At 42.3% G+C, this 23,661-nt stretch overlaps 1 protein-coding gene across 3 annotated transcripts in view; it reads left to right on the top strand.

Moving 5' to 3' along the window:
* The first annotated feature begins 399 nt into the window (after positions 1 to 399).
* The window catches only part of armc2 (armadillo repeat containing 2), a 31,231-nt gene continuing 7,969 nt past the window's right edge, over positions 400 to 23,661 (top strand). Inside the window, exons 1-16 of one of the 3 annotated variants that reach the window (XM_036985471.1) lie at positions 400 to 1,094; positions 3,613 to 3,923; positions 4,030 to 4,102; positions 4,286 to 4,460; positions 6,716 to 6,878; positions 9,202 to 9,281; positions 10,028 to 10,147; positions 12,606 to 12,790; positions 12,980 to 13,082; positions 14,415 to 14,638; positions 15,425 to 15,570; positions 15,959 to 16,058; positions 16,823 to 17,159; positions 18,527 to 18,649; positions 21,981 to 22,094; positions 22,320 to 22,452. In XM_036985471.1, coding sequence (XP_036841366.1) covers positions 3,712 to 3,923; positions 4,030 to 4,102; positions 4,286 to 4,460; positions 6,716 to 6,878; positions 9,202 to 9,281; positions 10,028 to 10,147; positions 12,606 to 12,790; positions 12,980 to 13,082; positions 14,415 to 14,638; positions 15,425 to 15,570; positions 15,959 to 16,058; positions 16,823 to 17,159; positions 18,527 to 18,649; positions 21,981 to 22,094; positions 22,320 to 22,452 — 2,288 coding nt within the window. In that variant the 5' untranslated portion in view covers positions 400 to 1,094; positions 3,613 to 3,711. The other 2 variants (XM_036985472.1, XM_021612562.2) reach the window with 2 other exon arrangements.

Genomic DNA, 23,661 nt, shown 5'->3' with positions numbered 1-23,661 from the left:
ATGTTCTCCTGCCAGATCAGCCATTACGATCATTTCGAGATTTGTTTTCATTGAATTGAATCCAACAATATCACCTGCAACATATGCCGTAATGGTGACCAACATTTTTATATGGACTATGGAAACACCTTTAAATCAGATTTTATCCACATATTTTTAGCAATTTGAATGGATTTCTACAGCCTTATTTTATTATTTGTATTTCTATAAACCTTGACTGGAAATAAAAGGTATAAATGTCAAAAAGAGTTAATACACGTTTACATAATGGCCAAACTTAAATGTCTGTGGCAGACTGAGACAGTCTAAGTCTTTAAATACTGTATCTGTACTCTAAGTCAAGCTTTACCAGTTTTCTATACTTAATTATGCGCATAAGCGTCAGTTTAATGTGCCAGTGAGAAAGAGGAGATGGTTGATTCATAGCGGCCGACACATTAATACTGATTTTTTATTTAGCCAGAGGGTGTATTTGTATAATTTATGGATCCCTGCCAAAGCAGCACCTACTCTTCCTGGGGTCCAGCAAAATTAAGGCAGTTTAATCAGGAATCAGGGCAGCCTGTTCAGTTGAAAGCCTGCTCATTCTCTTAACAACAACTCAATGGATGGTTATTGTTATAAATCAATTCCTCATTCTGAATACTAACCAGAATGTAATGTCGGTGGGATGTGGAAAATGTAGTTGGCTATTGGTTTAAACAGTTTACATCTGGGTTTAAAGCATTTAAAGCAATGGGAAGGACATATAAAAAAGATAACAATGTGACAAACACAATGTCCATTTTAAAGATAGCTTAAATACAGAGCACCGTTTCATTTAATGACAGATGAGGAAAACTGACATTTCGGCAAAAGTTCTCTAATCTAGAAACCAATTCAACACACAAAATTGGTTATCATCCCTGGTTACAGGTAAAAATGATTATTCAGTGATGTATGACATGATAGCCTATGTGATGGTGTGATGCAACTGACTTGTTAAAATGTCATGCTTTTTTTTGTCAGTTTAGTGAAAAATGCAAATGTTGTACCGAAAAAACGGTGGAGATGTTGAGGGACTCACCTCGACTAATGCTGGACACAAACTGACGGTAAGGCTCGTGCCCGAGACTCGACGACGTCAGGCAGTCGTTTGCCTGCAACCTCTACAAACTCACTTGCATCAAACTTGAAAAGCAATGCATTTCCCTGTTTGGCTGTAGCTATAAGTGTCGTCTCTAAATCGGACATTCATTTTAAAGGTGATCACCAGTAGACGGTAAGTTTATTTTAGTAATAAGAATTCAACTTATTTTAATTTCCAAAATCTGCCAGCTGATGCTAACGTTATCCAAAGCATTTGAACTGGCTAGCATGCTAGCACGCTTGGTTTTTGACACCTCTCCCGAGGTATTTAGTTTATGATACCAATTCACGGTGAGTATTCCTGGTAGTGTTATCGGTTGAAAAATTCAGAGTGTATCATAGATTAACATTTCATTTGTTCGTTTCTGTACACAATTTCTGTTACTTTTTAGCCACTCCGGTTTGTTGTCACTAGTCAAACGCTTGCTACCTCCGCTGTTCTCGGTTACCATGGTTACTTAGCGAGGACGCGCAGGCTTTCTCATTTACAACAAGCCACTGTAACTCTTCATGTCAGTACAGTTTTTTTATGCCGTTTTGCTTGCTTTACTCAGATGCATTTTTGGTGCCTGTTTCTGCAATGGCTTAACATACTGTGTTTATTATTCACCCATATATATATATTATAGATATATATCATATATCATATATATATCTCATATATCATATCATATATATATCATATATATACAGTGCCTTGCGAAAGTATTCGGCCCCCTTGAACTTTGCGACCTTTTGCCACATTTCAGGCTTCAAACATAAAGATATAAAATTGTATTTTTTTGTGAAGAATCAACAACAAGTGGGACACAATCATGAAGTGGAACGACATTTATTGGATATTTCAAACTTTTTTAACAAATCAAAAACTGAAAAATTGGGCGTGCAAAATTATTCAGCCCCCTTAAGTTAAATACTTTGTAGCGCCACCTTTTGCTGCGATTACAGCTGTAAGTCGCTTGGGGTATGTCTCTATCAGTTTTGCACATCGAGAGACTGAAATTTGTTCTCATTCCTCCTTGCAAAACAGCTCAAGCTCAGTGAGGTTGGATGGAGAGCATTTGTGAACAGCAGTTTTCAGTTCTTTCCACAGATTCTCGATTGGATTCAGGTCTGGACTTTGACTTGGCCATTCTAACACCTGGATATGTTTATTTTTGAACCATTCCATTGTAGATTTTGCTTTATGTTTTGGATCATTGTCTTGTTGGAAGACAAATCTCCGTCCCAGTCTCAGGTCTTTTGCAGACTCCATCAGGTTTTCTTCCAGAATGGTCCTGTATTTGGCTCCATCCATCTTCCCATCAATTTTAACCATCTTCCCTGTCCCTGCTGAAGAAAAGCAGGCCCAAACCATGATGCTGCCACCACCATGTTTGACAGTGGGGATGGTGTGTTCAGCTGTGTTGCTTTTACGCCAAACATAACATTTTTGCATTGTTGCCAAAAAGTTCCATTTTGGTTTCATCTGACCAGAGCACCTTCTTCCACATGTTTGGTGTGTCTCCCAGGTGGCTTGTGGCAAACTTTAAATGACACTTTTTATGGATATCTTTAAGAAATGGCTTTCTTCTTGCCACTCTTCCATAAAGGCCAGATTTGTGCAATATACGACTGATTGTTGTCCTATGGACAGAGTCTCCCACCTCAGCTGTAGATCTCTGCAGTTCATCCAGAGTGATCATGGGCCTCTTGGCTGCATCTCTGATCAGTCTTCTCCTTGTATGAGCTGAAAGTTTAGAGGGACGGCCAGGTCTTGGTAGATTTGGAGTGGTCTGATACTCCTTCCATTTCAATATTATCGCTTGCACAGTGCTCCTTGGGATGTTTAAAGCTTGGGAAATCTTTTTGTATCCAAATCCGGCTTTAAACTTCTTCACAACAGTATCTCGGACCTGCCTGGTGTGTTCCTTGTTCTTCATGATGCTCTCTGCGCTTTTAACGGACCTCTGAGACTATCACAGTGCAGGTGCATTTATACGGAGACTTGATTACACACAGGTGGATTGTATTTATCATCATTAGTCATTTAGGTCAACATTGGATCATTCAGAGATCCTCACTGGACTTCTGGAGAGAGTTTGCTGCACTGAAAGTAAAGGGGCTGAATAATTTTGCACGCCCAATTTTTCAGTTTTTGATTTGTTAAAAAAGTTTGAAATATCCAATAAATGTCGTTCCATTTCATGATTGTGTCCCACTTGTTGATTCTTCACAAAAAAATACAGTTTTATATCTTTATGTTTGAAGCCTGAAATGTGGCAAAAGGTCGCAAAGTTCAAGGGGGCCGAATACTTTCGCAAGGCACTGTATATATATATATATCATATATATATATATATATATATATATATATATATATATATATATATAATCTGGTTATATCATATATATATATATATATATATATATATATATATAGTAAATAGCTTTTGTGAATAATGAATAGGTTTCCTCATCATTTCACCGCCTCTTCCTCTTCAGTAATACACCCAGGCAAAACCCACTTCAGTGATGAAATCATTCTCATAAAGTAATTCTCCTGACCTCATCCCTGGTCCTGCTGGCAACAACCATCACAAAATGTCTTCTTTGGAGAGGAAGCGTGAGAAACACAGCCCTTTCACCCTGAACCCTGACCCTCGGAGGAAGACCAGCGCAGAGATCGTCACCGAGGCTAGGCACTCTCTGAGGACCCTGCGCACCCAGCGACCTTTTACCCCTCGAGACAACCACAGACAGCTGTTTGGAGAGACCTCTCGAACCCAAGACAGTCGACCTCCCTCTACATTCAGGTTAAGGATCTGGTTAAACACCCTATATTATAACCCCCCTAGCAGTAGTCTAGTGTCACATCCATACAGTGTACTGAATGAACATGGTCTTTTTTTCTTCTTTCAGCCTCTACGCTCGGAACTTTGAAGCGCCAGACTCCAGACCGGGTTCTGGAACTCGCCTGTCACCTCTGGAACATGTGGGTTCTCCTCACTGTACATTTCATATCCTCACTCTTGTACAGTACATTCATCTTTGTGTATCCTTGTGAACTTGGGGGTCTTGGAAAGCCTTAGTGTATCGTTCTGATCAGCTGAAGACAACACACACTAATTCAGTGTTTGGTCCCTTTAATGATGAAGTAATGTTTATGGCCTACCAGAAGCCCAGGTTGCCAGTGGCCCAGGATGAGGACCCAGATCCCGTCAGCCCCATGGCCCTCCCCAAACCCCCCTCTGACCCCCTGGAGCTGAAGAGGGGGGCGGTGGGGGCGAGGGCACGCCTTTTTAGAGCTGGCTCTCTGACAGCACTCCCACCTGTGGCACGGCCAACAGAAGGTAAGGAGAGATGGAGAGAAAGGAAAGAGATGAAGAGCGAGGAAAAAGAGGGCTGAGATGTAGTTTTTTGTATTTTATTAGGAAGTCTAAGAAGGGAGAGACAAAATTGCAAAAGCGATGGAGAGATTGGAGGTGATATAAACACACACACATACAGTTGAAGTCGGAAGTTTACCTACACCATAGCCAAATACGTTTAAACTCCGTTTTTTTTTTTTTTTACAATTCCTGACATTTAATCCAAGTAGAAATTCCCTGTCTTAGGTCAGTTAGGATCACTACTTTATTAAGAATGTGAAATGTCAGAATAATAGTGGAAAGAATGATTTATTTCAGCTTTTATTTCTTTCATCACATTCCCAGCAGGTCAGAAGTATACATACACTCAATTAGTATTTGGTAGCATTGCCAAACGTTTCGGGAAGTCTTCCACAAGCTTCCCACAATAAATTGGGTAAATTTTGGCACATTCCTCCTGACAGAGCTGGTGTAACTGAGTCGTGTTTGTATACCTCCTTCCTTTCACATTATTTTTCAGTTCTTCCCACAAATGTTCTGTAGGCTTGAGGTCAGGGCTTTGTCATGGCCACTCCAATACCTTGACTTTGCTGTATTTAAGCCATTTTGCCACAACTCATTGTCCATTTGGAAGACTCATTTTGCGACCAAGCTTTAACTTCCTGACTGATGTCTTGAGATGTTGCTTCAATATATCCACCAAATTCTCCTTCCTCGTGATGCCATCTATTTTGTGAAGTGCACCAGTCCCTCCTGTAGCAAAGCACCCCGACAACATGATGCTGCCACCCCCATGCTTCACGGTTGGGATGTTGTTGTTCGGCTTGTAAGCCTCCCCCTTTTTCCTCCAAACATAACGATGGTCTTTATGGCCAAAAAGTTCTATGTTTGTTTAATTATTTCTCCAAAAAGTATGATCTTTGTCCCCATGTGCAGTTGCAATCTGTAGTCTGGCTTTTTTTATGGCGGATTTGGAGCAGTGGCTTCTTCCTTGCTGAGCTGCCTTTTCAGGTTATGTCGATATAGGACTCGTTTGACTGTGGATATAGATGCTTTTGTACCCAAATCCTCCAGCATCTTCACAAGGTCCTTTGCTGTTGTTCTGGGATTGATTTGTACTTTTCGCACCAAAGTATGTTCATCTCTAGGAGACAGAACGCGTCCCCTTCCTGAGCGGCATGACGGCTATGTGGTCCCATGGTGTTTATACCTGCGTACTATTGTTTGTACAGATGCGGTACCTTCAGGCGTTTGGAAATTGCTCCCAAGGATGACCCAAACTTGTGGAATTCTAAAATTTCTTGGCTGATTTCTTTTGATTTTCCCATGATGTCAAACAAAGAGGCACTGAGTTTGAAGGTAGGCCTTGAAATACATCCACAGGTACACCTCAAATTGACTCAAATGATGTCAATTAACATATCAGAAGCTTCTAAAGCCATGACATAATTTCCTGGAATTTTCCAAGCTGTTTAAAGGCACAGTCAACTTACTGTATGTAAACTTCTGACCCACCGGAATTGTGATACAGTGAAATAATCTATCTGTAAACAATTGTTGGAAAAATGTCTTGTTTCATGCACAAAGTAGATGTCCTAACTGACTTGCCAAAACTATAGTTTGTTGACAAGAAATTTGTGGAGTGGTTGAAAAATGATTTTTTAATGACTCCAACCTTAGCGTATGTAAACTTCCCACTTCAACTGTATATAGAGAGAGTTGCATGTTAGGGTTTTTTAAAGCGAGGGGGAGATAGAGGGATGGTTGCAATAAGCAAACCATTAACACTATTATTGTAAGTAAATATCTCAGCGCGTGGCCTGCTAGTCTTTTTTTTTATTAAACCATGTTTACAGGCAGAAGGCTGGAACAGCGCTTCTCCCAAAGGGAAATGAATGGAGCTATTCACAGGAGGACATTATACCTGCTTTACATTACCACTGGGGTGGTTGAGGTGGAAAGCATAATTCACTGTAGCTGGTTGCCTTGGGGTTTAGTCTTCTTTTTTTGCACATTTGCTTGCTGTCATTCCTTACTTACTGTATTATAACGCTTTTGGGAAAAGCTAAAATGACTGTAAAATTGGGTTATTTGTACATTTTCTAAACATCAATTTTCTAATCTTTCACCAAATCAAAACACAATATCTGAAAAGAAGATGAAAACGTTAAGGGGTGTTCAGAATTAACACTAGTATCCAGTAACTATAATAGCTCTTAATTGTACTGTGTTTGTAGTAAGGGAGAGTGTAAATTCAGTCTCCAGCCCAGAGCAGAGAGAGCTGTCAGCTAAGGGAAGAGGCAGGAGAGCCCTTTATGTTGAGCCTACTGATCGAGAGAGGAGAGACAAGGATAGTGGAGGACCCTCGAAACCTGCCCCACCCAGGACCAACAGTGTAAGGTACTGTATGCCTGTACATTTCTCTACATTTCACTCCTTGTTCTCTCCTCATATCCTCTCTATTCTCGTCTCTCTTTTTTCCATATTTTTCTTCTTGAATTTTTCTTACTGTTTTACTCCTCCCATTTCTCTCTCCTCCCTCTCTCTCTCTCCCCCTTTCTCTCTCCCCTCCCTCCATTCCTCACCTTGCCTCTTTTTTGACCTAGGTGAAAGTAAGCGAATAAGTGTAGATTTATTGGCACACAATGGATTCCATGTCACCAGTACTGCATAGTGGTGAATTATACCTCCTATTCTTACATTTCACATCCCCGGCCCTTGGCCTGGACTTTAACTACGCACCCCACATCCTCTGCTTTCTCACTCATTTTGGTTCTCAGAATGCCTTCATGTTTATTCAAGGTATTTCATGAATTTCTCCTAAGTGTTATAAAATATTATATAACCTTTTAGCTACCCCCATCTAGGCCTAATAAGTCAACCTCATTATTCAGGTCAGGTATCTGTCTTTAAGCAGGATTTCCCAAACTCTGACTTGGGGCCTCCCATGGGTGCACATTTTGGTTTTTGCCCAAGCACTAGACAGCTGATTCAAATAATCTTAGCTGGATATTGGGTTGATTTGAATCAGTTGTGAATCAGTTGTGTAGTGCTAGGGCAAAAACCAAAACGTGCACCCATGGGAGGCACCAGGACCGAGTTTGGGAATCCCTGGTTTAAAGGGATCCTAGTTTCCTGACCCAAACTACCTTCTCAGCTAAAGCCCTTCCTAATAAAATAGGTATATCTATCTGTTATCACCATCACTGACTGGTCAGCCTTATACCTCCACAGTCAGTAGAGGCTAGAACACTGTTTCTTTCTACCGACCTCATCAGGAGAATGTCAGTTACGTAGGCATAACTCCAGGCGTGAGAACGGGCCTGTCATTAAAATCCATCCTTTCCATCGATTAGCTATAGCTGCTGGCGAACAACCATTGAAACTTTTACTTAGAAACCAAGATCTCCACAGGTTTACTGAGAACCAAAAATCCAAGCCAGGAATCCTTTTCAGAACGTAGACCAACCCATCTTAGAGAGAGGGGGATAGAAAGCGAAAGAAAAGGGAGAGTGAGGGTTTGAGCCAGGGGTGAGAGCGAAGGAGATTGATATAACAAATTGATCTACAGAGTGAAAGATTTAAAGTTGGAGTGTGTAGTGCATGCTGAAGAAATGGAAAGAAAAGTGAGTGAGATGAAGAGTGAGAGATTAGACATTGGCTGCTTCTTTTTCTCCAATAAGCCTGGGCTTTATAGCTCCAAATGGATGTCTATTAGATTTGGGTGCCCATCTGGGCATGGCTGGCAGCAGCATAGCAGTGTCTCTGCTGGGACTGACTGACTGTCTGCTGTCCATTGGCTAGACCCTGCCCAGGCCCAAGACACAGATGAGATCATGTCTCTGAGAATGCACTATCACACACAGAGGCCCTATTATCAGGCCCTAATCCTATCACACAGACCCCATGACCCCTCTCTCCCACTCTCTCTTGCTCCCTCACTCTGTCTCTCTCTCCATGTGTATTTGTGCATCTCCCTCTTTTTCTCTCTCTCTGAAATGTAGAATAACATTCACCTCTGCTCTCGGGGCTTGTGTTTCCTGATCTAGTCTATGCCCTGTGAACCAGCCTCAGTACTGTCCGTAAGTCATCCAATAGATGCTTTAGCCCTTGAGGGAGTTTTAAGTTCCATGCCCAATTTTACTTATAGTAGGGACATTATAGCATTGTCAGGATCAATTTGAACATCAATGACAACAAACAGACAGTGAACGGGAACAGTGCAGATTAAAACAGCATGTTATGGTTGTTACTGTCTGTTCTCTAACTGAAACTGACTGGTGAGTAAAGTCACATGAATGGCTTTAACCACAAAGCTGTGGTCTGAGTTCTTGTTGCAATGGGGACACCAAGTGGTGGCTGAAGGAACTGGTCACATATTTTATTTGACCTTTATTTAACTAGGCAAGTCAGTTAAGAACAAATTCTTATTTTCAATGACGGCCTAGGAACAGTGGGTTAACTGCCTGTTCAGGGGCAGAACGACAGCTCGGGGATTTGAACTTGCAACCTTCCGGTTATTAGTCCCACGCTCTAACCTACCGCCCCATGTATCTAGCAATACAACCAGTTGTTTCCAAACTACAGTATTATGCACTGTGAGTGACCCATCTTTGAGAATGTCTTACATCTCAGTTAACAATAGTTAATCAGCCAAGACCTAATAGGTTCTGAGCCACCATTTTGGTAAAGACATCTTGTGTGTGTTTATGTCAAATTGCAGTGGACTCAGGTTCCATGGTGGTGTTGACTCATCTATTAGACCAGGCAAAGGAACAGGAGCAGGAGCTGGGGCCGGAACAGGTTAGTCCTGATTCACTAAGTGAATACTAGCTTAGTTCAATAGTTTACTGAACCATACAGTTCTAACTGTACGTTAGGATCAACTAAGGGCTTATATGTCCAGCAGCGAACCAACAGAGCCTGCGAAGGTAGCCTACACCAGGCCAATTGTTAAACCTATTGTTAAATCTACCATCCAGGTTGGTTGGCTGTAGATGTGTGTGTCACCCTGACTTTGAAGGATGTTTTATTTTATTTGAGCTTAAATCAAAGTCATAGTTGGTTTGATGTCTACATACTGGTTGAGGATATATTAAGCTGCTAAATGAAAAGAACCAAGAATGTAATGTTAATCTCATCTCCAGCATAACCACCTTTCTTTCCTCTCAACTGTGAGAGCTTAACAGTGTGTCACACTTTGATCATGCATGGTGTTGTTGCTGAAAGGCATCACTCACACACTTTCTGTAAGCAGCAACTAATGGCTGTTGGTCTGTAGCCACCACTTCCTGAACCACCACTGCACCAGGCAGCCAGGCATACAGATATGCAAATGTTCACACGCACGCAAGTACACACATAAATCAGAGGAACTATAGATGCGAACGGTGACCTTTCATTACCGGCATTAAACTTCCTGGAGAGCGATTTATTTTAAGAAGCTGAACTTGTGAACTATACTCAGCCCTCTTGCACCAAGTTGAGCTTTGAGGCATTAATTGTCTGTTTTTCTGTCTTCCCTTTTCGTCTCCTTGTTTCTGTGTCAGAGTTAGGAACAGAGTTAGGCAACGGAGACAGACCAGCCAGCCAGGAGGCTGAGGACGAATCAGTGGTGTGGAATGTTAAGATTTTCCCTCTGTTGCAAGAGCTGGAGTCCATCGTTGCAGGTAGTGTTCTGTTTGCTATGAATGAACCCCAAACAAAAGTACAAACAGATGTTAGTCACATAACATTCTTCTCAATATAAGACAATGATAATTGGACAGTGTTGGATTGCAATTCTTTCCCTAATGCATCTATGTTGTCCTGTACAAAAAGCACCTCTTTCGTAAATGCACAAATAATTTAGACTTTTTGCGAACTGGGCAGATATTGTGAAAACAGGACTGAAATTAAGTTTATCCTGTGATTTGAATATACGGAAGTTTCTTATGTGCTATTCAGCTGATTTCCTTTTCATGCTAATATGTAAGTTAATAAAAATAGATCAGTGTTGGTAGAAAAACACACACATGAAAAAAGTTAACACGGAGCCATTTTAACGGTTGAAGAAAGCAAAACAAACTAGTGTTGTGTTTGGCATCCCTTCAGAATTCTCCTAGTTTGACTTTGCAGTCTGACTACCGCAAAATGAATTCTAGGTCTGTAAATATTTTAACACTTTTGAAATATTTATTGTACCAAGTACCTCCTGGCTCATGCATTTCAGATTGCCTGTGATATTGCAATATGTTGAGTCGAGTGTGTGGCCAACCTTTCTGGAAAGAGGAAATTGGCCATATTTTTTAGACAGAAGGAAAACATATATATTTTACCTGGAAAAGCACCCCACCCTCTCTTTTCCTCTCAGTAATGTACAGGATGTTAATCATGCATATTCACTGGGGGCCAAATCCTAACATAAGATATGTGTGCATAACTCATAACTCTGTGTGCATGTGAATAAATGATGCATGTCAGTGGTATATTTGCCCAAATACAGTGGGGCCTAAAAGTATATAGTCAGCCACCAACTGTGCAAGTTCTCCCACTTAAAAAAGAAGAGAGGGCTGTGATTTTCATCATAGGTACACTTCAACTATGACAGACAAAATGAGAAAAAAAATCCAGAAATCACATTGTAGGATTTTTAATGAATTTATTTGCAAATTATGGTGGAAAATAAGTATTTAGTCAATAACTAAAGTTTATCTCAATACTTTGTTATATACCTTTTGTTGGCAATAACAGAGGTCAATTTTTTCTGTAAGTCTTCACAAGGTTTTCACACATTGTTGCTGGTATTTTGGCCCATTCCTCCATGCAGATCTCCTCTAGAGCAGTGATGTTTTGGGGCTGTTGCTGGGCAACATGGACTTTCAACTCCCTCCAAAGATTTTCTATGGGGTTGAGATCTGGAGACTGGCTAGGCCACTCCAGGACCTTGAAATGCTTCTTACGAAGCCACTAATTCATTGCCTGGGCGGTGTGTTTGGGATTATTGTCATACTGAAAGACCCAGCCACGTTTCATCTTCAATGCCCTTGCTGATGGAAGGAGGTTTTCACTCAAAATCTCACGATACATGGCCCCATTCATTCTTTCCTTTACACGGATCAGTCGTCCTGGTCCCTTTGCAGAAAAACAGCCCCAAAGCATGATGTTTCCACCCCCATGCTTCACAGTAGGTATGGTGTTCTTTGGATGCAACTCAGCATTCTTTGTCCTCCAAACACGACGAGTTGAGTTTTTACCAAAAGGTTCTATTTTGGTTTCATCTGACCATATGACATTCTCCCAATCTTCTTCTGGATCATCCAAATGCTCTCTAGCAAATTTCAGATGGGCCTGGACATGTACTGGCTTAAGCAGGGGGACACGTCTGGCACTGCAGGATTTGAGTCCCTGGCGGCGTAGTGTGTTACTGATGGTAGGCTTTGTTACTTTGGTCCCAGCTCTCTGCAGTTCATTCACTAGGTCCCCCCGTGTCGTTCTGGGATTTTTGCTCACCGTTCTTGTGATCATTTTGACCCCACGGGGTGAGATCTTGCGTGGAGCCCCAGATCGAGGGAGATTATAAGTGGTCTTGTATGTCTTCAATTTCCTAATAATTGCTCCCACAGTTGATTTATTCAAACCAAGCTGCTTACCTATTGCAGATTCAGTCTTCCCAGCCTGGTGCAGGTCTAAAATTTTGTTTCTGGTGTCCTTTGACAGCTCTTTGGTCTTGGCCATAGAGGCGTATGGAGTGTGACTGTTTGAGGTTGTGGACAGGTGTCTTTTATACTGATAACAAGTTCAAACAGGTGCCATTAATACAGGTAACGAGTGGAGGACAGAGGAGCCTCTTAAAGAAGAAGTTACAGGTCTGTGAGAGCCAGAAATCTTGCTTGTTTGTAGGTGACCAAATACTTATTTTCCACCATAATTTGCAAATAAATTAATTAAAATTCCTACAATGTGATTTTCTGGATTTTTTGTCTAATTTTGTCTGTCAGAGTTGAAGTGTACCTATGATGAAAATTACAGGCCTCTCATCTTTTTAAGTGGGAGAACTTGCACAATTGGTGGCTGACGTAAATACTTTTTTTGCCCCACTGTATGTCTAAGTTTACATATTTTTCTTAATCATGTGCCTCTCCTCAGGTGGATCCGAGGATGCCGTGGAGCGGCTGTGTGACGCTTGTGACTGTCTCCATGGCGCCCTGGCAGAACAAGGCATGCTGGGCCGGCGTTGCAGGAAGAGAGCGTGGCTTCTTAGGGCGCTGTTCTGCCTCATCGACCTCAATTCCGCCCAACTCAACCTGCAGCTCGCCAAACTCACCCTTGAGGTGAGTACAATCAATGTCATCATGATGATTATATTTCTCCCATCTCTTCCTTGCCCTAATACTCAACAGTAGTTTAAACAGACCTGCCCTTAGTTAGCTTTGTTGGGTGATATCCTTAGTACAAAGCAACAGCGTAAAGTTCCTGGCTTTTATGTTAGAATTATTTTTGTCTTATAACTTGTTGTTCAGCTGAACGTCAGTGGAAAAAACCTGCTGAACATCTGTAAACTCATCTTCAAGATCAGCCGCAGTGAGAGCAACGATATCCTCTTCCAGAACAACTCCATCATAGGTAACACATTGACACACTTAACAGTATGTGTGTATAATGTTAATTATATACAGTGCCAGTCAAAAGTTTGGACACCTACTAATTTTATTATTTTCTACATTGTAGAATAGTAGTGAAGACATCAAAACTATGAAATATCATGTAGTAAACAAAAAAGTGTTAAACAAATCAAACCTTTGACAGCTTTGCACACTCTTGGCATTCTCTCAACTAGCTTCACCTGGAATGCTTCTCCAAGTCTTGAAGGAGTTCCCACCAATGCTGATCACTTGTTGGCTGCTTTTCCTTTACTCTGCGGTCCAACTCATCCCAAACCATCTCAAATGGGTTGAGGTCAGGTGATTTGTGGAGGCCAGGTCATCTGATACAGCACTCCATCACTCTCCTTCTTGGATAAATAGCCCTTACACAGCCTGGAGGTATGTTGGGTCATTGTCCTGTTGAAAAACAAATTATAGTCCCACTAAGCGCAAACCAGATGGTATGGCGTATTGCTGAAAAATGCTGTGGTAGCCATGCTGGTTAAGTGTGCCTTTTTAATTCTGAAAAAATCACAGACAGTGTCACCAGCAAAGCACCATCATACCTCCTCCTCCATACTTCACTGTGGGAACCCCACAGGCAGAGATAATCCGTTCACCTACTCAAGTCTTCCTTTCCTGTGGCAGTCCTCATGAGAGCCAGTTTCATCATAGTGCTTGATGGTTTTTGCGACTGCATGTTCAAAGTTCTCGAACGTTTCCAGATTGACTGACCTTCATGTCTTATTAAATAATGATGGACTGTCGTTTATTTGCTTATTTGAGCTGTTCTTGCCATAATATGGATTTAGCCCTGTTTGGTAAAAGACCATCTTCTGTATACCACCCCTACCTTGTCACAACACAACTGATTGGCTCAAACGGATTAAGAAGGAAAGAAATTCCACAAAGTAACTTTTAAAAAGGCACACTTGTTAATTTAAATGCATTCCAGGTGACTACCTCATGAAACTGATTGAGAGAATGCCAAGCTGTGATCAAGGTAAAGGGTTGCTACTTTGAAGAATCTCAAATATAAAATATATTTTGATTTGTTTAACAATTTTTTGGGGTTACTGCCTGATTCAATGTGTTATTTCATAGTTTTGATGTCTTCACTATTATTCTACAATGTAGAAAATAGTAAAAATTAAGAAAAACCCTGGAATGAGTAGGTATGTCCAAACTTTTGGTTGGTACTGTATGTTTGAATGTTGTTTTTATCTGTGTATGGTTGTATTAAAAGCAGCTTGTGTTGTGAGGTTGGAGTGATGTGTGTTAACAAGTGTGTGTGACTTTGTATTATGTCCAGATTCGCTGCTGTGTGTGCTGCGCTGTGAGGATGTGTGTGTGTCTGGGGAGGCTGTGTTGTACTGTGTGGGCACTCTGAAGTTCCTCTCAGGGAACTCTGCCCTCCTCAGGCTCCTGTTGGCCAAGGACTGTGTGGGTGTGGCCACCTTGCTCATACAGAAGCTCCACCCACTGTCCCAACCTGACCACACTCAGTTCACCATCGGAGGACACATCCATGTACAGGTGAGATTGTAGAAGATACCCCGAACCAGTTACATAAACACTATGGTAAAGGCCCGGTAGAGCTGACTCCAAATCAGTCAAAGGCAGTTTTTTTTAGCTAAGTTCCTCGACATTTGAAGAACAACTGGACAGTTAACTTTTCAGTTTAAGTTTAAAAAAAATTTAACAAAGCAAAACATTAAAAGGAACAAAATGTGAAATATTCAGTTTTAAGGAACTTCTCATTTCTGGTGAGGGTAACTTTTTAATTGTCCTATTCCTGCTATTAGGAATTATGCTTTTGTTCCTGTCTGCTGCGCCATAATATTCTGATTTGTTCGGGCCATAACACACACAGCTCTGCTCCACAGTACAGTATGTTTCATTCTATAGAAAATCACCACTTAACGTCTTCAATCTGATTAACTGATTAAGATAACATCCTCAGTTAGAGTTTAGCAGATGATTTGATATGAAATGATACGCGGCGGCCTGTCTGGCTGCTTGTTATGCTGTTGGTAGTCAGAGGGAACTGAGAGTGTTGTCATTTCAGCGCTACTGCTGGCAACGCTCTGTGTAGTGTTGGAAATCAGTTTCCTTCACGATAGAGTGATTTATAGGGTCTTTGAATAACTTCCGCTCCTTCTGTCAAAAAGGCTGAAGATTACTGGAGATATTGTTACATCAGGTGCAACTGGCAAAGACCATCTACAATAAATCATCAGTTCTCTTGGTTCCGCTCTCATCACATCGCCATTGCCTCACATGCTCTCTCGCTCTTTCTCTCTCCACTTCTGACCCTTGCAGTTGACAGCAACCCTGAGGAACCTGGCTGACCTCCCCGAGTCCCGCCCCCTTTTCGTCTCCCACGGCACCCTGGCAGAACTGTGCCTGGTGCTGCGCCATCACCACGGAGACCAGGACATCTGCACCAACATTGCCAGGGTGTTCAGGTAACACACACACACTGTACATCTAAAACCTCTCAAAACTTACATTCAACTGTTTCATTGTGGGTGGGACAGTACAGTCCTCATGCCATTGGACATGGTGCATGTTGTGCATTTCTTTTTAGTCTGTAAACATGAAGTGATGGTTAAATATGTCTCAAAGACTTTTCCCAACTTCATCAGCCACTCTGAACTGTTATTCCTCATTAAAAAAACACATTTACAGTTATAATATGAATGAACAGTTCACTATCTCAGTGAATGATTATAAAACCATGTAGCACTCCCTTTTTCCACATCTAATGCCAATAAAACCAATCCCTCTAGTAAAACAGTCCAGTGAGAGTCTATCTGGTCAGTGTTATTTATTGTCCCTCTGTCTGTCCTCCAGTAAACTGTCCTCCTACTCTGAGTGCTGCCTGGTTCTGGCCCAGACCCCGGGCTGCTACACACTATTTATAGAACTGTTGAGCAAACACCAGTGGAAACAGGTGAGCCCTGTCTGTGTACTGTGGTATAGGAAGCAGATTAGCCTATTTACTCCCAGTGTTTATACTGTTCATCGACTAAGCCTGTTTACCTTGAGCAAGTTGTTTATGTACTCCAAGTCCCAGTACATTTACAGCAGTGTGTGTGTGTGTGCTTTGACTTTAATTAGCGTCCCAGGAGAAATTGAGGAAGTCATCCTGCCCTTCCTGAGGGAGACGGGGTGGGGAGGATCTAAATCACCCAGGGAATAAACAACACACAGCAGGGGAACTAACACACACACACACACACACACACACACACACAGTGGGCACACACATGCTAGACACAGTAGATATCCCCCATTAATACACATAGACACAGGGTTGATCACGTTGTGTCCTAAATAGCCCTTTGACAGGAGAGCCTGTACAGTACAGTACAGCCCAGTCCATCCCAGCCAGACTAGCCAGTCAGCCCAGCCAGGACTAGGGTAACTCTAGGGCAATGGGAAGGATGTTTGTGACACCCACTTTAGGGGAGGGGCGGTATGCGATTGAGAAACAAACGTGGTGGTATACATTTTCTTCTGCTTTTGAGGTAATTTGTCGGTCCTTGTCGCTGTGGTAGGAGAGATATTGTAAATGAATGTAATGCCATATCTGATGTGAGAAATGACTGTGTTATTCTCTGTAACCAAGGTATGTGTTTATGTGGATAACACACGCGAACACACACTACACTGAAACACATTCAAGCCCCCTCCCTCTGTCTCCCCTCCACACAGGACCTGGTGGTGCGTCTGCTCTTCACTCTAGGTAACCTAACGTCTCGGAGCAGTGAGGCCAGAAAGCACCTCTTCACGGCTGAGGGATGTATGTCCGTGCTCCTGGGGCTCTACCACACCTACCACGGGAGGTGGGACCCACCGCCCGCACACACACCCCGCACACCTCCAGCCAGGGACACCTGTAACCCCTGCACCCCTTTCTTGGGATGGTGGGAGAACAAGGATGTGCTGGTGAAGCTGGTCAGGGTACTGGCTAATATGTCCATCCACCCTGCAGTGGGACCGACCCTGGCAGCTAACACAGACCTAATACACTACCTGCTGAACACACTGGGTGAGTTTCAGCACTTTGAGGGTAATGTAAGGCTGAAATATGACCCCATAATCTTCTCATAACATCCCCATAATGTTCTCATAATGTCTCCATAACATTACCATAATGATCCCATCTCCATATGGTCCCTGGTTGTACTGAATCTTTCTATTCACTAGGGTCAGTAAGTTAGCTAACTAGCTAGCTAGCGCTCAAGACAGTAGTACTTTATTTGTTTAGCCCTGAGGTGCTCCGTCACCAGATTAATAAAAATGTACAAACCCTTTATAATGTAAAACTCTGTACAGTCAGTCCTTGTTTGGTACCACAGCTTCCTGTGTGCTGGGAACAAGTGACAAATATCTAACATCTATTTCATTTTTCCATTTCTCGCCTTCTTTCTTTCGATTTTTTTTGTGCACATCCTTTTTCAGTTTGGGTCCTTTTTGCAGAAAAGAGCCAGAGAGAGCAGAATGTTCTGTTCTCTTGAGAGCCTGGGGTTGGTTCTTGTGAAACTCCTAGGTGGTTAGAATGGTTTCAGGACTGACTGACTGGTATAGGCCATGTTCAGGTGGGTGTGAAATTTTTAGTTTCTCAACTGTGAGCTCTTATCTTCCGCCTCCCTCCCACACACTGTACTGTACGTGACTGGGTATGGGGAGATGGAGAGAGAATGACAGAGAGAAATAGAGGGCCATATGCAGATGGTGGTAAAGACAAAGGTATGGACATTTGAAGAAAGAGAGGGTGAGTGTGAAACAAAGTAAAGAAAGAATGGGAAAAATAGCAAAACAGAAAGTAGATTGTGAGAGCCAGACAGACCGAAGATATGTAGTTTTTCCCTTTCTGATCCGCACTGGCTGTGGACATAAATCAGGCATTTCAATAATATCCTGTTTTGATCACAGTTTATGATGCATGCTGCTTTACATTTTAGAGAGAGGAGGAGAAATTCTCCACCACACTAAAGGGCCTTTCCAGTCAGACCCAGAAACGAAACACGCACTATGATGCAGGCACCGGTTGACACTCAGTACGACCGCAATATCTGTGATATACAGTATGACCGAATAAGCAACATCTGCTTCAAAATCCAGAGCACATTCTGTTTTTAACCGCTTGCATCTTTTTCAAATGTTCTGCACAAGTTCGTTGGAAATGATACCCACATTTATTGGGTACATTTCCTGCAGATAACATGTGAAGTGAATGTTTCATATTCCATAGATACTATTTTCACACTTTTTACTATAACTGCCTTCATTTGACCTATATATTCTGTTCTTGCTGTGCTGCAGAGAGCCTCAACAGAGATATTTTTTCAACAGTAAATGCATCCAATGTTTTAATTCTCCCTGCTGTAAAGTGTGTGTGTGTGTGTGTGTCAGAGCTCAGGTCCATGCAGGAAAGTGAGGAGCTTCTGGTGAACGTGGCTGCCACCATCAACAACCTGTCCTTTTACCAGGAAGACAGCTCAGTGGTCAGAGACAGAGGACTCACTGTCGCCAAGTGTAAGAGAGTGAGAGTGTGTTTGTGCGTGCTTGCGTGCGTGCGTGTACAGTTGAAGTTGGAAGTTTACATACACCTTAGGCAAATATATTTAAACTCAGTTTTTCACAATTCCTGACATTTAATTATAGTAAAAATTCCCTTTCTTAGGTCAGTTAGGATCACCACTTTATTTTAGGACTGTGAAATGTCAGAATAGTAGTAGAGAGAATGATTTATTTCAGCTTTTATTTCTTTCATCACATTCCCAGTGAGTCAGAAGTTTATATACACTCATTTAGTTTTTGGTAGCATTGCCTTTAAAATGTTTAACTTGGGTCAAACATTTCGGGCAGCCTTCCACAAGCTTCCCACAATAAGTTGAATTTTGGCCCATTCCTCCTGACAGAGCTGGTGTAACTGAGTCAGGTTTGTAGGCCTCCTTGCTCGCACACGCTTTTTCAGTTCTGCCCACAAATGTTCTATAGGATGAGGTCAGGGCTTTGTGATGGCCACTCCAATACCTGAACTTTGTTGTCCTTAAGCCGTTTTGCCACAACTTTGGAAGTATGCTTGGGGTCGGTGTCCATTTGGAAGACCCATTAGCGACCAAACTTTAACTTCCTGACTGATGTCTTGAGATGTTGCTTCAATATATCCACATAATTTCCCTTCCTCGTGATGCCATCTATTTTGTGAAGTGCACCAGTCCTTTCTGCAGCAAAGCACCCCCACAATATGATGCTGCCCCCCTGTGCTTCATGGTTGGGATGGTGTTCTTTGGCTTGCAAGCCTACCCCTTTTTCCTCCAAACATAACGAAAGTCATTATCGCCTAACAGTTCTATTTTTGTTTCACCAGACCAGAGGACATTTCTCCAAAAAGTACGATCTTTGTCCCCATGTGCAGTTGCAAACCGTAGTCTGGCTTTTTTATGGCGGTTTTGGAGCAGTGGCTTCTTCCTTGTTGAGCGGCCTTTCAGGTTATGTCGATATAGGACTCGTTTTACTGTGGATATAGATGCTTTTGTACACGTTTCCTCCAGCATCTTCACAAGGTCCTTTGCTGCTGTTCTGGGATTGATTGCACTTTTCGCACCAAAGACAGTGTCCTTCCTGAGCGGTATGATGGCTGCGTGGTCCCTTGGTGTTCATACATGTGTACTATTGTTTGTACAGATGAACATGGTACCTTCAGGCGTTTGGAAATTGCTCCCAAGGATGAACTAGACTTCTGGAGGTCTACATTTATTTTCTGAGAACTTGGCTTATTCCTTTTGATTTTCCCATGATGTCAAGCAAAGAGGCACTGAGTTTTGAAGGTAGACCTTGAAATACATCTCCAATTGAATCAAATGATGTCAATTAGCCTAACAGAAGCTTCTAAAGCCATGACATCTTTTCTGAAATTGTCCAAGCTGTTTAAAGGCACAGTCAACTTAGTGTATGTAAACTTCTTTCTTACCCACTGGAATTGTGATACAGTGAAATAATCTGTCTGTAAACAGTTGTTGGAAAAATTACTTGTGTCATGCACAAAGTAGATGTCATAACCTACTTGCCAAAACTATAGTTTGTTGAGTGGTTGAAAAAATGAGTTTTAATGACTCCAACCTAAGTGAACTTCTGACTTCAACTGTATATACAGTGGGGCAAAAAAGTATTTAGTCAGCCACCAATTGTGCAAGTTCTCCACTTAAAAAGATGAGAGAGGCCTGTCATTTTCATCATAGGTACACTTCAACTATGACAGACAAAATGAGAAAAAAAATTCCAGAAAATCACATTGAAGGATTGTTAATGAATTTATTTGCAAATTATGGAGGAAAATAAGTATTTGGTCACCTACAAAAAAGCAAGATTTCTGGCTCTCACAGACCTGTAACTTCTTCTTTAAGAGGCTCCTCTGTCCTCCACTCGTTACCTGTATTAATGGCACCTGTTTGAACTTGTTATCAGTATAAAAGACACCTGTCCACAACCTCAAACAGTCACACTCCAAACTCCACTATGGCCAAGACCAAAGAGCTGTCAAAGGACACCAGAAATAAAATTGTAGACCTGCACCAGGCTGGGAAGACTGAATCTGCAATAGGTAAGCAGCTTGGTTTGAATAAATCAACTGTGGGAGCAATTATTAGGAAATTGAAGACATACAAGACCACTTATAATCTCCCTCGATCTGGGGCTCCACGCAAGATCTCACCCCGTGGGGTCAAAATGATCACAAGAACGGTGAGCAAAAATCCCAGAACCACACGGGGGGGACCTAGTGAATGACCTGCAGAGAGCTGGGACCAAAGTAACAAAGCCTACCATCAGTAACACACTACGCCGCCAGGGACTCGAATCTTGCAGTGCCAGACGTGTCCCCCTGCTTAAGCCAGTACATGTCCAGGCCCGTCTGAAGTTTGCTAGAGAGCATTTGGATGATCCAGAAGAAGATTGGGAGAATGTCATATGGTTCGATGAAACCAAAATATAACTTTTTGGTAAAAAACTGTGAAGCATGGGGGTGGAAACATCATGCTTTGGGGCTGTTTTTCTGCAAAGGGACCAGGACGACTGATCCGTGTAAAGGAAAGAATGAATGGGGCCATGTATCGTGAGATTTTGAGTGAAAACCTCCTTCCATCAGCAAGGGCATTGGAGATGAAACGTGGCTGGGTCTTTCATCATGACAATGATCCCAAACACACCGCCCGGGCAACGAAGGAGTGGCTTCGTAAGAAGCATTTCAAGGTCCTGGAGTGGCCTAGCCAGTCTCCAGATCTCAACCCCATAGAAAATCTTTTGGAGGGAGCTGAAAGTCCGTGTTGCCCAGCAACAGCCCCAAAACATCACTGCTCTAGAGGATATCTGCATGGAGGAATGGGCCAAAATACCAGCAACAGTGTGTGAAAACCTTGTAAAGACTTACAGAAAACGTTTGACCTCTGTTATATACCCTTTGTTGGCAATGACAAAGTATTGAGAAACTTTTGTTATTGACCAAATACTTATTTTCCACCATAATTTGCAAATAAATTCATAATAAATCCTACAATGTGATTTTCTGGATTTTTTTTCTCATTTTGTCCGTCAAAGTTGAAGTGTACCTATGATGAAAATTACAGGCCTCTCTCATCTTTTTAAGTGGGAGAACTTGCACAATTGGTGGCTGACTAAATGCTTTTTTTGCCCCACTGTGTGTGTGTGTGAGGCTGTTTTTGTGTATGCTAGGCCTAAGTGTTTGTGTGGCTGTGGTGTCTCTTTTATATTTGCTGTCTCACTCCCTTTCTCTCTCCCTCCCCCCCTCTCTTTCTCCATTCCTCTCCATCCCCCCCGCTCTTTCTCCATTCCTCTCTCTCTCTAGTGTTGTTGAAGCTGCTCCTCAGCTCCAGTATTGATGGGATGCTGGAGGCCACGCGTGTGTTTGGCAACCTCACCCAGTCCAGGGAGGTTTGTGACTTCATCATACAAAACAACGGTGTGTATATGCGTACACACACACACAGTGGAGTGAAATGGGGATATGTGTCATGCTCTATTGACGCCTGTTAGACAAAATAAAGGTTGTGCTTTAGGTATTGTATTCTGTGAATGCACACGCATTAAATAGAAACCTTTTTTTCCCAGATAAACACTGACTCAAAAGCCTCACCTGTGTTGTACCCCAACCCCTCTTAACCTCTTCTCTCCCTGTCTCCCCCAGTGCACCAGTTTATGGTGACTCTGTTGGACTCTAAGAGCCCAGAGGTATGTTTCTCAGCCTGTGGGGTCCTCACTAACCTGGCCCTGAACCCCCCCAGCAGAACCACCCTCACACAGGAGGGAGCACACACCAAGTAAGGAGCACACACAGGAACTAGGAATGATATTAGAGTACTGTATGTGGTCATTTTACTAGGTCTTAACCCCAGTACCACCTTTATGGTGCTAAAACATGTTAATTAAGACCTGGTGCTTTTAAGACTCTTACAACAGATATTCTATCAAATGTTTGCATGTATAAAAATCTCAATAAGCTAGGCTACTTTACTTGATCTACTAACCTCTTTTTTTGTTATTATTATGTTAATTGAGCTTATTGAGATTTTTATACATGCAAACATTTGATAGAATATCTGTTGTAAGAGCCTCCCGAGTGGCGCAGGCATTGCATCGTGGTGTTTTGACTTCACTCCAGCCTGGGGTTCGATTCGGTCATTACCGGCCGTGATCGGGAGTCCCATAGGGCTGTGTACAATTGGCCCAGCGTCGTCGTCTGGGTTAGGGGAGGGTTTGGCCAGGGGGCTCATTGCGCTCTAGCGACTCCTTGCAGCGGGCCGGGCGCCTGCAGGCTGACTTTGGTCGTCAGTTGACCTTCGCCTCTCGCTCTCTCGACAGAAACACTGTTGGGGAGTTGCAGCGACGAGATAAGATCATAATCACGAAATTGGGGAGAAAAAATAAATAATATAGTACCAGTCAAGTGTGGACTAGGGTTGCAAAGGGCTGGAAACTTTCCAGTTAATTTTCCATGGGAAGTTAAGCCCTGGAATTTTGCTAAAATTCATCAAAAAAGTTAGCTTATGACAGTGAACCTTTTTTTGTGGGATTACACGTAAATCAATTCTAGGTCTTGTGGCATATTTTGGGATATAAAAAAAAATATCAGAAACTTTGAACATCCCATGGAGTACCATTAAATCCATGATTAAAAAATATAAAGAATATGGCACCACAACAAACCTGCCATGAGAGGGCCACCCACCAAAACTCACGGACCAGGCAGGGGAGGGGGGCATTAATCAGAGAGGCAACAAAGAGACCAAAGATAACCCTGAAGGAGCTGCAAATCTCCACAGCGGAGATTGGAGTATCTGTCCATAGGTCCACTTTAAGCCATACACTCTACAGAGCTGGGCTTTACATAAGAGTGGCCAGAAAAAAGCCATTGCTTAAAGAAAAAAATAAGTGGTATGACTTAAAGATTGCTGTACACCAGTGGAACCCATCCAACTTGAAGGAGCTGGAGCAGTTTTGCCTTGAAGAATGGGCAAAACTCCCAGTGG

The sequence above is a fragment of the Oncorhynchus mykiss genome, chromosome 8 (assembly GCF_013265735.2).
Source record: "Oncorhynchus mykiss isolate Arlee chromosome 8, USDA_OmykA_1.1, whole genome shotgun sequence".
Lineage (NCBI taxonomy): Eukaryota > Metazoa > Chordata > Actinopteri > Salmoniformes > Salmonidae > Oncorhynchus > Oncorhynchus mykiss.
This window is presented reverse-complemented; position numbering and strand designations above follow the sequence as displayed.